This window comes from Lathamus discolor, chromosome Z (genome assembly GCF_037157495.1).
Source record: "Lathamus discolor isolate bLatDis1 chromosome Z, bLatDis1.hap1, whole genome shotgun sequence".
In the NCBI taxonomy this organism is placed as follows: Eukaryota; Metazoa; Chordata; class Aves; order Psittaciformes; family Psittacidae; genus Lathamus; species Lathamus discolor.
In genome coordinates, this window is record NC_088909.1 from 55831626 (window position 1) to 55846642 (window position 15017).

General features: G+C 38.2%; 1 protein-coding gene across 5 annotated transcripts in view; it reads right to left on the bottom strand.

Annotated features, from left to right (window-relative positions):
- The window catches only part of SUSD1 (sushi domain containing 1), a 47580-nt gene that overhangs the window by 23062 nt on the left and 9501 nt on the right, over positions 1-15017 (bottom strand). For 3 of the 5 annotated variants that reach the window (XM_065662696.1, XM_065662697.1, XM_065662695.1), the window contains exons 7-11: positions 14304-14483; positions 5514-5608; positions 3676-3865; positions 2544-2638; positions 1256-1442 (exon numbers count right to left, since the gene is read on the bottom strand). In XM_065662696.1, the coding sequence (XP_065518768.1) occupies positions 1256-1442; positions 2544-2638; positions 3676-3865; positions 5514-5608; positions 14304-14483 (747 nt within the window). The remainder of the gene's footprint in view (positions 1-1255; positions 1443-2543; positions 2639-3675; positions 3866-5513; positions 5609-14303; positions 14484-15017) is intronic. The other 2 variants (XM_065662699.1, XM_065662698.1) reach the window with 1 other exon arrangement.

The following is a 15017-nucleotide window of genomic DNA, read 5'->3' on the forward strand; positions in this document are numbered from 1 at the left end:
CATTTGTTAAGCACTAAGTCAGAAGAGAGGGAAACATGCCAGCTGCACGAATACCACTTCACACAGCACCTGCTGCAAAATGTTCTTTAGAGCTCTGCTGAGTAAGTGACATGATGCAATCTTGCAGAGTTTATCACAGGATGAAAGAGATATGTCTTTACTCTGAGCATGTATTCAAAAATTACCTCAGTCAACCAAATTCTGAGGCAGCTTATTAGCTTATACAAAGCTACATGTACTCATGAACTCATGGATGCTACTTCTGAGTGACAGCTAGTCAACTTCCAAAAACTACGTAATTTTGCTGCCAAATCCCCACAAAACCCCCAGGTCATTGTATATCCTCAACAGTAGCTTTAAGAAACTTAAAGATGTTTAAAGGGATATTTACCTTTCATGAAACGTAAAAACCTTACATTTACTGTTAAAAGTACGGTAATTTATCAATTTCAAAACCATCACAATCATGTGGTAGGTGGACTTCGTAAGCAATCGAAGAGAACTGGTTCCATCTAGTGGCTGATCAGAGTTACAGACATTCAGAGAACTTTCATGTTTCTTACCCATTTCAATTTGTGGCCCCAACGCGAAGAATGATACTAGCACCAAACACTGCACTTCACAACCTAATACAAAAAATCTGACAGCACTGGGATTGTGCAAAACTGTTCTAAACAAAAAAATGAGCTAAAAAATGACACACGGTTTTTACTGTAGCATTTCAGTGCCATATCTTGCTCAATAGCGAAGCTGAGACACCCCCTACAGAATGTTATTCACTCAAATGCCTTTCGTGTTTTTTACTCTACCAATTAGAGATTAAGGTATCTGTCTGAGGTACTTGCAGGACTCTATGCACTTTGGATCCTTGCAGACTTTAGTGATAATTTGTTGTTAAATTACCCATAGGAAGTGTAGTTGTGCTACTGTCTCCACAGTGGAGAGAACTTCTACTGAAAAAGTGACTTAGCCTCTAATACAACAGCACCTCTAGATACCAGTCTTCTGTCTAACCCACCAAACCATCTTTACCCCTGCTGTGCCAAACACTCTACCCTCATTTCTCTCCCTCTTCTGCTGCTGGACTATCAACAACATGAAATCTGTGAAAACAAACAGCAATGAAAATTTTGAGCATGGAAAGAGCACTATAACAACCCACCATACAACACTAAGTCAACCATGCTCTTTCAGTTGAGCCTCTCAGACCCAGTAGGTGCTTTCATAAATATATAAAATAAATGGCAGGACTTACCTGTGATTTGTGTTGTCATGGAAACAAGCAATGAAAAATTCAAAGCTGCCATGGAAATATTAACAGAGTAATTGGTGCCTGGCTGCAAATCAAAACAAACTTCTGGAGCCTGCTTGTGTGTAGTAAGGTCGAAGATCATTTCATGAAAGAACTCTTTCTGATACCAACGCTGGCCTTGCACATGAAACTGTAACCAAACAATCACAGCATGGAAATTGCAATGTTTCAATAATTCACTTGCATTCAGTCATGTCACGCTCTAAATTAGAAGAAAGACCAGAAAAACACACCACTGCATAGAGACTGCAAAAAGTGTTGGCACTGAGAGTTACTCAAATTCAAATGCTTCCTAAATTTCACATGAATTGCAGTCCCTCTTGATCATCTCTGACATTGCTCTAGTCCTTTCACTTCTCCTCCTAGTCTAGCCTCTTTTTTATTATAATGGGGTTTCCTCTAAGTCTTGATTTCCTGCTAACATGAAGGCTTCCAGTAATAGTGTATTTTCACTATCGCACACCCAGATGGTGCAAAGTTACAGAAGTAACCTCACATGAACACCTTGTCTGACCCTAACAACGAGTCAAAATCAAGTCATTCTGACCTATGTCAAAATGCTAAATATCCTCTCCAGGATCTGCTTACAGACAGCTCTGTTTCCAGGCAAATTTACAGACATGGGGTTGGGTTTTTTTTTTGTTTCAGTTGGATATTGTGTGTATTTGTTTTGTTGTTGATGTTCCAAATGATCATGAAATTACTTACTTAAGACCTCTCATGACTATTACTGTTAATGAAAATTAAAATGCCTGCTGTATTTTAATAATGTGTTAATTTTCCTCTAAATAGATCCTGTGCTTCTAGATTATCTCTGAGCACCTCAGCACAGATATTTGAGACAACAGCAGATAGCTGGCAGAGACAGCTCATGCAGAAATGCCCTCCTGGGATGAGAGAATATTGAAGACTTGTCACCATGCAGTGGACTGTCTCTGTGGAACTGGAATAAAGCTGTCTGAGGCCTGAACATGACAAAGCTGAAAGTACACATAGGAAGGGCAAAATAGAGTAGAACAGGGGGAAAAAAATAAACAAGAAATAGGAGAGTACAAAAGAGGATAGTGGTTTCTTTCTTTGCTGAAGGTTGCTATGCAAGCTTACTCCCTGAGGTTTTATGAGACTTTATTAGAATGAGGAACACTGCTAGCAGCGAGTGTCTGAAATTTTTTTTCACATAGGTGATTGCTACAAATTGTTTTCTAGATTCAAAATACAGATTGTCACTTACCGAATATCTGTCTTCCACATCAGTTCCCCTGACATTTCTCTGCCATTTCAAGCAGGTATCATTAAAAATTAGTACATTATTGAAAGCTTCCTTTACTGTAAAGACAATAAAAAACGGGAACAATTTTTTACAAAAACTTCACCTCTTCAACTTAATTGAATGTGAGAAGCTGAAAATAAAAAAAAATAAAAAAGGGGGGAAGGGGGCTATTTTAATTCTGTTCTGAGAAGGAGGCAGAATCTGATTTCTGATTGAAGAATCTGATTTCTGAATGAACAAACACAGCAAATAAAGCACAGACATTTTCCAGGGAAAATGGCTTTTGGAAAACCCAAGCATGCTATTCAGGAAATCAAGGTACGACTTATTTGTCCAGAGTTAGGGAGGTCATAATGACAGAATGTTCCAGGGGTTTGGACCTTCTGATGCAAGTAAAGTTATCACAGAACAATCTGTCACAGCTGATGCCCTTTAGGAAAAAGCATGTGGGGGGGGGAAAGGCATTTTTGTGGATTCCAAAGGCAATTATTTCCCAAGGTCTGTTCATCAGAATTAGTATGTCAGACAGCAAGATTAAAGTTTCCATGACCAAAATGCTGCAGAAACCTGCTATTAGAACAAGTTTTCTCTAGAATTACTGAAAAATTGTCAGAACACTGCTCATCACTGCTAAACATAGGAACATCATCTATAATGCACGCATCTGGATTAGTATCACACAGCTCAGCTACAGGAAATCCTCCCACAGGCAGAAAATCAGTTTTCAAGACAAGGAACAGAAACCAGTAAGCATTGTACCATGGACTGAAATTCCAGCAGGTAGCCAGGAATGCCACTGCACCAATCCTGCCTCCGCCAGGAAGACAAATCCTGAAGAAGTGAATTTGCCAAACCTTCCTGAAGGGCACTTACTGCCACTGCTCTGTTTGCTCACAGATTCAATGGCCACAGTGTGCAGAGAAACCTCTTGCAGAAAAATAAAATGCTGATGATGGCTACATGAGTGTAGTCAGCATAAAGAATGAGATAGTCTAGGAGACAGCCTGTTATCCTGTCTGCTAGACTCAAAACAGTCAATTCTTCAGCACAGTAAATTCTTCTATAAGCAGAGAGAATATAAAACACAACCTACCCTTTGTCTGAACTGCTACGGTAACTGAGACTGGGATGTTTGTGGAAGAAACTGTAGTAATATTCACCACGTAGTTACTGCCAGAGTCGAGATCTAAACACACCTTTGGATTATCTTCATTTGTAGTGACGTTAAATATCACATCTTCCGAGAACGTCTTCTCATCCCATCTCTGGCCCAGTATGTGAAACTATTGAAGGATTAACAAAAATGATGGTACAAGTGCTTGTGGCTGTCCAAAATTCAGAATACTAGTTCAATTAAGCCTTGAGAACCTATGATTACATCTGATTTAGATTATCAGCTCAATTAAAAAAAAAAAAAAAAAAAAAGCTTGTGATTAACTGTTTTGGTGCAAAAAGATGGCTTAATAAATTAATCCTTAATTTCTTCTGACTGCTAAAATTATCAATTCTTTTTTCATATATATCTACAGCATATGGAAGGAATCTATAATACAGACCTACAGACCCTAAAAACACCTCCAACACAAATAGTAAGGTGTAAGTAAATATTCTTTCTTGTTTACAGCACAGATAGAAACTACATCTGCTTGCTACCTTCATCTTCTTCTCATTCTTCCCCCTTGCCCTACAGAATTAGTATTAAGAATGAATGCCAAACAACAGTAAAAAAGAAGCATCCCTAAGATCATCCCAGTGCAGTGAAAGAGAAACCAGTTGTTTGTATGAGATGAAGGGACAAACAAAACTGATCTAATTGAGCTCAAGGCAGTCCAAATCCAGACTGTGTTCTGAACTTTACTGAATGCATCCCATCCCTACCTACATGACACGCAGTTTTCACTATTGTGAAGCATCTTGCAGATAGCTGAATTCAGGCAAAAGCATGTGCACAGAGCACATTACATCAGAGATACACAGCTTGCCAGTTGCCACTGGGTATATGAAAAGCTCTACTTTTGAACCATTAGGGCAATTGGGAATTTGGCTTTTCCATCTCATCAGTCCCTCATAAAATTTATGTTTAGTTTGTGTGCCTTTAACACAGGAAGAGAAAGACAGATTGTTTTCCAAAATTATCACTCAACCTTAGTATTTTCCCCATCCTGGAAATCCTTTTCCCCCCTGCTTGTACATATTAAAAAAAAACCTGAACAAAACAGAACAAAAAAACCCACACCAAAACCACAAACAAACAAACAGAAAAAAAACCCAAAACACCACACAAAAAAAAACCACCAGAAAAACCAAAAAACACTCAACCTTTCTTGAGATCTTGTCATTCTCAAAACTTACTAATTTTTATCATGTTGTTCTGGCTTTTGGGAACAATGATTGAACTATTTGTTTCCGAGAATTTACACCTTAACTTTTATTCTTATGTTTATAAATGGGGTAAAAAATAGTTACCAAGGTCACTTCCTATTTCCATGGAAAACAGTTCTAAAATGTCCAAATAAAAGACAGTTGAATCTCTTGAGCAAGGTATGGTATTTCAGTATACCCTGCATTTCTAAAACAACTTACATCCCCTATCTGCAAGTGATACACTGTTTACTTGAAATGTTTGCATCACAGAGGGGGACAGAGCCCAAGTTTTGCAATGTTTTCCATGTCAATGAGCTCTACAACAGAGTTTTACTAAAACAAACTTGGGCTGAAACACTCCTTATATATGTTCAAGCAGATATTTAGGTGATTTACTTTTTTCACCTAACTTTAGGATAGCTACTTGTTTCCTTCCTAACACCTTAAGGTTTCCACAGAAGAGCGAGAGAAACAACAAATGAAAGTCACAAAACTTATCTCCATTGCCGCCTCATCAGAATTAACCAGGACAAAGCTACTCCCAAACTCAAATATTGCCCCACTTACTGTGTATGTTTCCTGCGCTCCTAGTCTTCCAGTTTTTCTTTCCCACTTCATACACGTTTCATTGAATATGGACAAATTACTGAATAATTCCTCCTCTGTGAGCAAAAACATGAACACAGAATGAAAAGTTATTTCTCATCCAAATCTTAACATGTTTGGAGCAATTGTTTATTTCTTTCTTTTTCTCTGCTTGGGGGAGGGGGGAAATTGTTGGTTTGTTTTAATGGTTTTTTTTTTTTTCCACACTCGAAAAAAAAGAAATTATGCAGGCAGAAGCTAGGTAGCAATTTTTACCTTAACTGCGTCAGCAGCTAAAATTAAAATACAAGGCTAACTGAAGAAGCATGTTCCAAACAAATGACTGCAAAGTCCTTAACACACAGTCATCATTGAGTAAACTACCGTGACCAGTGAAGACAAAGTATTTTGCTAGGCTTGCATTTTAATGTAGAACATTTCAATTCTAAGGACTTTGAAGAGGATATTAAAACTGCATTACAATTTCCTCTTAGCAAAGGAATAAGCTCATTAACTCCATCAGATCACTAGTATGTTCTGTTATATAAAAACATACATATACAACAGCGCTGCTTTTTCACACAAAGATTTTCAGCATATGCTGAAGACTAGAATCTTTCATACCAGGTGACCAATGCAGGCAAAACAGTCAATGAGAAAAGACATTTTGGTCTGCTTCATATTTTTCATATTTTCTCCTAGGCATAATACACTGAACTTGTACCACATAGAGGTATTCCAGCAGTTCTGGCTGGAATAAGTGTGCTTATGACAGCATTACACCACTTGAAATTAAGAACAATAAACAATGCCCCACTTCCACTACTTCTGCCACCCATTCTGTATTCTCCTTGAACTTCAGTGCCAGAGACTGGATCTCTTGATACGCAATGGTCTGTCTTCTAAAAAATGAACCACTCACAAATCAACTTGAAGACTTTGTAGACCATTGGATCTCAAAGATTAGAAGGCTCATTAAACAGCAAATAAAAAAGTAATGCAGATTTAAAAGACCTAAGAAAAAGAGCCTGCCTATAAGCCAACAAACTTAAAAAAATGCTCTTCTAAATACAACAACCTGCATTAAAGCTGTTCAAGAAAGCTTATGTAAGATTGGAAAAGAGCTTTTTGTAGCTGAATGAATGTCTTTGGTTCCCTATCTGTTTGGGTTGCTTTTTTAAAAGATGTCAACATTTTTCATTGTTTTATTATAAATAAAATTATGTAACACAGTCACAGTGAAACACTCTTCAGAACAAATGCTAGATTAAAAGAATGAAGTCCACAGAATTAAGCATGTGTGGAGTATAGTTGTAGCAACCAGAGCTACATCCGTCAATAAACCGGTGTTAATTTATACTCTCTGAAGAGCTGGCTTATGCCTCACAGAAAAACACAGCCAGGCAGATCAACTTATATGTTTTTTTCAGGCAATTCTCTCACTGCTGTTATCAGACAGAGCAGTTGCCTTCACATAACAAGGTAATGAAGAATCCCTCCAGAGCTAAGAACGAAGCTGCTTCTGGTCACAATTCAGATTGACAATGAATGTATATGCTCCTCTTCTTTCTTCCACCAGCCTTCAAACAGTCATTCATTTGCCCTACTACCATACTTTCTTATTATTTCCACTACAAGACCAGGGTCATACAAATCCAACCTCATATAGACTCCAAGCTAAAAAGCCCTTACTAGCTGCTGAAAAAATTTAAGGGATTTTACATGACAGCCTTGGTAGATACTTGAGAAACATTCACTCAATACTTGGGTGTAATGTCCTGCTGTAAAAGCAAGCACAACTCAGGGCACTCATTCCTCTGTATATAAACTTCAGTCACCATTTCACACGGAGCACATGGACAAGAAGCTGTCACTGAAATAAATCAATACATCAATACTCTCTAAAATTCCTATATGCAGGCAGTTAATTCAGAACTAAAGTGTAACTCCTTAAGTATTTTGCAGCACTTTTTTTTTTATAAAAACCATCATAAAACTGTTTTCTAATAATATCTTCCTCTCCACATATTCAAAAAATAGATGCCCCACTCACTAGACCCGTTGTTACCCCAACCCCAAACTGTGGTTAAATATGGAAATGCTATTGAAATCTTCCTCTTCTAGAAACAGAAGAAAGAGATTAATCTGCATGTCCTTCAGAACAAATTTCCATACACATGGCTGTGTGATTAGATGTCTCTAAATGATGCTTATTATTATGTTTCACAGTAATGTCTAGAAACTCCACAGTATTAAGACTTCTGTACCAACACAGAGCAAAAGAGCATGTTCAGCTGTTGTGTTCTTAAATCAGATACATTTTTACTGAGAGACTGGATGGCAAAAATAACGCACTAGAACACAGCTAGATGGAGAAGTCTGCGTAGCCACAAGATCTGAATCAAAATGCATAACCAGAAAAGACAAAGGAATCTCTGAGACTGCCCAACAAGAAAATCAGTCACTTGATTCATGAGTTTATAAAATAACTTTTCAGAACAAACATTAGATAAAAAGAAGTCCACAGAATTAAGCCTGTGTGGAGTACAGTTGTAGCAACCAGAGATACACCCCTCAACAAACCTGTATTAATTTACACTCTGAAGAGTTGGCTTACGCCGTACAGAAAAAACACAGTCACGTAGATCAACTCATCTGTTCTTTTTTTAGGCAGACTTACAGAGCCTGGGAACTCTCTGTACCTGCCTGGCCTCAGCAGATGGGTCTTCAACATATCTGATTTTGATCAAGAGCTTTCACTCAGACTCAGAAATGAGATGGGAGAACTGAAGACCCTCAATTTACCCATACGTCAGCACCAGAAATTTCAGCTTTTGATTAAGCAAGAAGGCCACTGGATGTCACTGCTGCTCCACAGACCTCCACGTTAACCTCAATCTCCTTCACATGCCAAGGGATAAGGTCCTAAAAACGACATGCAAATGCCTGGAGTCCAGAACAGAAGGCTGTAAAAAGATCCTGGAGAAGTCAAATACTGAAAGGCAAATTTGGGAGAGGGTACAGAGATGCTAATGGTGAGGAAAGACAGGTACAGGGAAAGAGAACACAACTGGGAGAATGCAAAAATTGAGCGTCAAAGGGATTCAGTGAACATTAGAGGACGACAATGGTATTCTTAACATCGACTTTCTTAACAAAGAGATTATTTCTAAGAAGGAAAACACAGAGTGAACGTCTCAGTCTTCTTTACTTCACCTTTAAAAGCTCTGCTAGGAAGGAGGGCCTCTCTCTGTGCATGAGGAAGTGGGAAAATCATAGTAATTACAACCAGTGCATTAATGCCTGTAGTGTTACGTTCTTCTGCCTTAATCCTGTTCTAGGAAAACCAACCTTAATCCTTCATTTAGCCTCTGCAAGTTTAGGTCCTAGTACTCAGTGTTATTATTTGCTGATTCAGAAATAAAGTTTTCTCTGAGTTCAGGTTTATGTTTAAACTTAAATGTTTAAAACCACATGACTTCTTCCACATATACAATCCACTAGTCCTCAGCTGAAAGAGCCCTTAACTATGACTGACCTCAGCTTGAGATACATCTTATCAGTGAAGTACTTCTGGATTTGCATGGGAAGATGGTATTAATCAGAAATCGGATAGAATCAGCTCAAATCTAACATTTCATCTTCTGCAAGTACCTAAAAGAGCATCCACATGTACAAATTCGTTTACTAAGCTCTTCTCACCAATCCCACACATACATGCAATTTAGGAAAAAATAAAATCCAAATATTAGTTTTGTATATTTTGCCTGTTCAATTCTGTGAAAACTGTGAATGATGCTGTAAATGCCATCTGCTATTAACATGTACCGCACTTATGTTCAGATAGAGAGATGAAACGAGCACAAACAACATTTTAAAGACAACTTCTGCCCAGACTGTTTCAAGGCACCTGTTCCATAGCACACAGGCAAATTCCTCTTGCACAGGAGCTTTCGCAAACGCATACGGAATTTATTTTACAAACACATATCTTCAGTATTCATACCTTTTAAGGCACCATGGTAAGTTTTTATGAATTTTTTCACATTTTGAGTAACATAATTGCTTCCATTTTAACTAGGATTTAAAATTTCAGGTTTTCACCTTCAGACCCAAACTTTACACAGAGGAAGTCCACAAAGAAACAGCAAAGCTGCAAGCAGACAGTCATTCAGGAAGGAACAGACAGATAGCTAATGATTTACTACTTCCTTTGGTCTAAAAATGTTACCAGGAGACAACCAGGAGCAGAGTAATTCATGCATTGAACCAGACTGACAAAAACACAAGAGATGCAATTGTGAGCACACTTACAAAGGAAAGATGTACCAACCAAGGGTATCAGACTACCCAGGATTAGACAGACTGGGATTAGAGATGCATATGATCTACTCCCAAACTGAAGGAGATTCCCAAGATTGGTATTTGTCATCACAAACTTGGTAATTATTGTTTTCAAACAAACAAATAAAAGCCTAAATAGCCCTGCAAAAAGCTATACTTTTTTTGTTTTAACTGTCACTGGGTTTCATCACTTTGATTTCAGAAGTAGCACCTCCCATAACACAAAATACACCTGTGTTTTTCCAGGCAATTAAAGAAATTACTAGACTACCAGATGTCTGGATTTAACGTATCAAATCAGGCCTTTACAAGAACTTTACAAGATTCTTTTCATTGATGACTGTAATTATCCTAATTGTTTGGTGGGGTTCTTATTCCTACAGGACCATGGGTTTTGAATCAGTGCCCAAAGATGTGAGTGACACCTATTCCATTAAGCTCGTAACTGTTGACATGAATCACACTACAGCTGGGAACAGAAATTAGGACAGTGACAGTTATTCATTGTTGTGAGGAAATTACTGATGCTGCCATCACAGAAACATTCCAGCTGCCTTTCTATATCAGTTCTTACTGTTCAGGTAATGACTATACAGGAGAGTAAAAACTCACATCCCACAGAATTCCAGCTAGAGAGGAAATCTGCCATCGGGAACAGGGATAAAGCATTGCAGAAGAAGGGAAAGTGAAAGCAAAGGGAAAACAACTGTGTATTGAAAAGAAAGTAACGAGACCCTCTCAACTGCATGGAAATTACCTTTGCTGTAGGTCTACAGTTAAATTACACCTAATGGATGAATCTGGTCCATTTATTCCAGACTGGATTCAGATTTCACTTTTGATTTTTCTCAAGGCCTTTTTTTTTTTATTATTTTATTAGGACAGTATTATTTTCCTCTTCTGCAATGTTTTCAAGTGCTGACTGCCCTTACTGCCTAACGTGACTTTAGAAGGCTCTCAGAACCTACCAGTAAGACTGCCATGCTGTCAGGCTCAGCATTTCCTCTGTTCTCTACAGTTTCTTCTGTTCTCTACAACATCTGCTTCCCCCTACTTGAGTTTTGGAATGTTTTACTAATAATGTGCATTACTTTTCTATGCAGGTCAGATTAGCTGTTTTACACACCCATGGACTTTTTCCACCCATGTGCAATAGCTGCTTCTTTTGCAAGGACAGTGTTCCACTTAACACATCAAAACCACTTTAATAAATGCATTTCTAGTAACAGTGAATTGTGGTACTGAAGACTTATTTAAATACTGAAAATTATTCTTTAATACAGAGTTGTATTTTCTTCTCCTTGGATAAAAATAAGGTCAACAAACAGAATATTAACAACCTCCAAAGATAAGAGATGTAGAGAAGGAGTCTTCTAGAGAAAGAGTCTTCTAGGATCAGAATAATGCGCAGCACCCAACCCAGCCTGTGTGCTTTATAGCTGGACTACAGCCAATTGTTACAGAAAGGATAGATGTCGTGGTTTAAGATACAGTGAAAATGCTCTTCCTGACAAGGGTATCTCTAGGACTTGGGACTGGGAAATTCAAAAAAGCTTGATGAATAGTAGAAGGGAGGACTCCGCAAACAGGATGAAGAGAGCTGCGGTAGGTGAAGAGAATGTTTCCCTCCAAAATATCCCTAACAATTGTCCAATTAAGATAGAAAGCAGCATCAGGAACAGTGCAGGAACTGACACCTTCATAACTGAAGAAGACTGGAAAAAGTACCTGGTATTAAGAGCAAGGCAACCTCATAAACACCTTATTCACCGTAATTCATCTTCACTTTCTCTGGATGCCTAAGAAATAAGTTCTCAAGAGTTAAGAAAACTGCGTAGATGTGTGTGTGTTTACATGTGTGCACATAAACAGCATACATATATTTCACTTCAGCTTGTTAGAAACAAGCAGACACCCAAGGCACGAATCACCTTTTCTCTGGCCTTCTTACAGACAGATATATAGACAGACAGACAGACAGACAGACTGATTGATCAATCTTATGGGCAGAATTCACTCAAAAAGAAAAACATGAGTGGGAAGACTTCATTTCATACTTTTCTATGAAAAGCAACTCCAAGTCTTGGGTTACCTGATGTCTCATTTTGAGCCCACACCCTGAACAATCTCACTTGGTAAGGTAAATATTCCTAACAAAAAAGCTCAAGTTAACATTTTCTCCTCTGAAATGCACAATAGGAAAAACTATCTTACTGTGTCAGACTACCCTGCATTCCACCACTTCATGCTACAGTGCTTTATAGTCTAAGCCCTCCTTTGAAACAAACTGAAACATTATTCCTATAAGATGATAATTTTTCCACTCTGTAAAAAACTTCCAAGGTTTACCATGAAATCTCACCAGAGGTCAACACAATAAGTGCCTGAAATAATATCACACCATTTCTGAAAATGAAAATAAAATAAACCATACATTCCTGCTCCACAGGAGAAAAAGAAGTTCTTCCAGGACAACCTATAGGGGATGCCCAGATTCACATGTTGAGTATACTGGACAGCAGGCATTTAACTGTTTGCATGTTCTCTGCACTTCAGTGTCTTAAGCTTATGTATACAGATCATGGGCTGGGAAAGGAAGACTGCTATTCAGCTGACTATTGCCAGACTTCACTAATCCAATCAGCATCTCTCAGTAAAATTAATTTTGTTAAGCAATTTTGAAACATTTAAACCAGATACTACCAAATGTACTTGCATACTTATATACACATGCTATATACCCCAACAGACAATGCAACAGACAACACAAATAAAGGGCATTCCATACCAATCACTGCCTAAGAAACGAAGAAGTGATTATTTGTCAAAGGGAACATGCTCAGGGGAATTTCTCAAACTTCTTTGCTTCTACTGTGATTTCTCAGGCAGTAGGAAGACAAACAGTTTCCCGGCTCTATCATAAGTTATTTTGGAATGGTACATGATTTTCTTTTATATTTTAATGGGAATTACTGATTAATCATACACACCCTTAAGATTACACATATCTGAAACACATCATCACTGAAACAGAAGTGTCGTTTCATTTTAAAGTCCTTTTTTACCTCTAGTAAGTGTAAAAAATGTAGAAATTAAAAAGCTGAAGACCTTGCTGCTAATTTCCTATTCATGGTATTTCATTTTTTATAAGTTTTTTTTTCCATTCTATTTGCCCATAACTCTTTTTTGGGCCTTTGATCCAACAGCTAGAGCTGGCGTATATATTTTTGCCTCTGCAAAGGTCTGGCTGATATCCTGTGAATGCAGTCTGCAGAAGCCCTCTGCTTAGAATCCCTTCTAAGCTTCAAAGTGCTCAAGACCAAACTCTCAGCATTACAAAGACTGACACACCTGATCAACTTAGCCACTCTACACAATGCTGGCTTCAAAGCCAATTCACAAAGTACAGCTATGCAAACTGTCTAAATGAAATATGAATTCTGCCCTCTAACAACAGCAGTTTCATTTTTATTAGGGCTCTGTCAAAACTGAGAGAACTTCTTTTCTGCATGCCCATTTTATTTGATGTCACCTGTTGTATTTGCAGTAGATGCTCAAGACATCAAGTGAGGCCAGAGGCATCAAGCAGCAACTCTTTGTGTAAAGGCTTTGTCTGTGAAGTGGTAGCAGTCAAAGACACACTTCCAGTCCTTTTGAAAAGCATGTGGCTGTAACAAAGCTACATAAACACTGTCATCTGCAAAAGACAGCACTGCTACTTAAGAACAAGAGTTGGACAGTCATCTATGACCTGTGACATCTCTTTCTAAGGATACAGAAGAACACTAAGGAGCCCAACAGACATAGTCCAAAGCATCTGCTATTATTTTGCTGTTATTAAAACATTAGTATATCCTGTTTCCAAGCCCACAGTATGACAACACCTTCGTAACAGATCTCCCTTCTCCGAACTCATTCTTTTCTAAGAAAATCCTTCTGGGCTGAAATTCAGACAACTGGATGCTGGAAAGGCATCCTGGAGCAAATTTTACTTAAGGCATTAGGAGAGAAGGGGGTGGGGGGGAAAAAGTTTTGAATTCCACTCCCCCTACTTTCATCACAGTGCACTTCACAGAATTAGGCCCACAACAAAATATTACTAAATATCTTCTGCTCATGTAGTTCCCCTTGTTTTTAAAGTTCAAGGTTCTCAGTGCAGCAGTGTATCTCCAGTTCCATTAGTCCCTTTCAATTTGAAATAAAAAGGAAGACAACTAGAGAAAGATCTGTGGCATCCACTAGAAAATGCTGCACAGACAACATTCTCTTCTGTGACCTTTCCATAAAAAAGTACCACCACATGCCCTACATGGTAAATTAGGCAAGGATTTCTTGCCTTCATCCTTCCTCCTGTTCCTACCTTCAGAATAGGAATGTGAAAATATATGAATAGCATACCCCACAACAGCCTCCTACAGTAATATGTACCTTTGCATACGAATGTAATATTCTCCCACGACTGATCTATTGTGCATTCTGAAAAATTTCTGCCTCCATTAAAATAATACCCTTCTTTACACTGATAGTACACTCTGCTCCTTAGGGTGGTAGAGTTGTCCCAGGTCATTTCTGTATGTGGAATCCACAAAGGTTTGCCACAGTCTATTTCTGGAACAGAAAAAAAGAGGGTAACAAAACCAGAAAATTAAAACAAATATGGCATATCAAAGTGTTTAAGGAAGAGAGATGAATTGTCCCAACAAGTAACGCTTCACTTGTTTTCACTTGTAATGACTTCTAGAAGCCAGGCCAGCCCTTTAGAACCCTGAATTTTGTAAGTGGAGAATTTCCAGCACGGTGGGGCATTCATCCTTCAAGATGAGCCATAAAATAGGATAGTGTCCTGTTTAGAAATGGAGAACAAAGATCTCTAAGCAAATTTTTACAAATACATCTATCGTCCCATAACATTCTTTTAACCCCCATATGCTAGTTATTCCTTTATTTTACCTATCATGAGTAACAACAGATCTGAAAAATTACACAAGTAATAACATGGAAGAACAGCATCAAGAACAGAATTCACGGATCCTTTGCCCTTGGATTTAATTCAAGCGCTGGAAAACAGGATAAGCTGCTACAGACATGAGAAAGAACACCTATGGGGGCATATTTGGGGGGCTAGTCAGACCACTTTAGAGG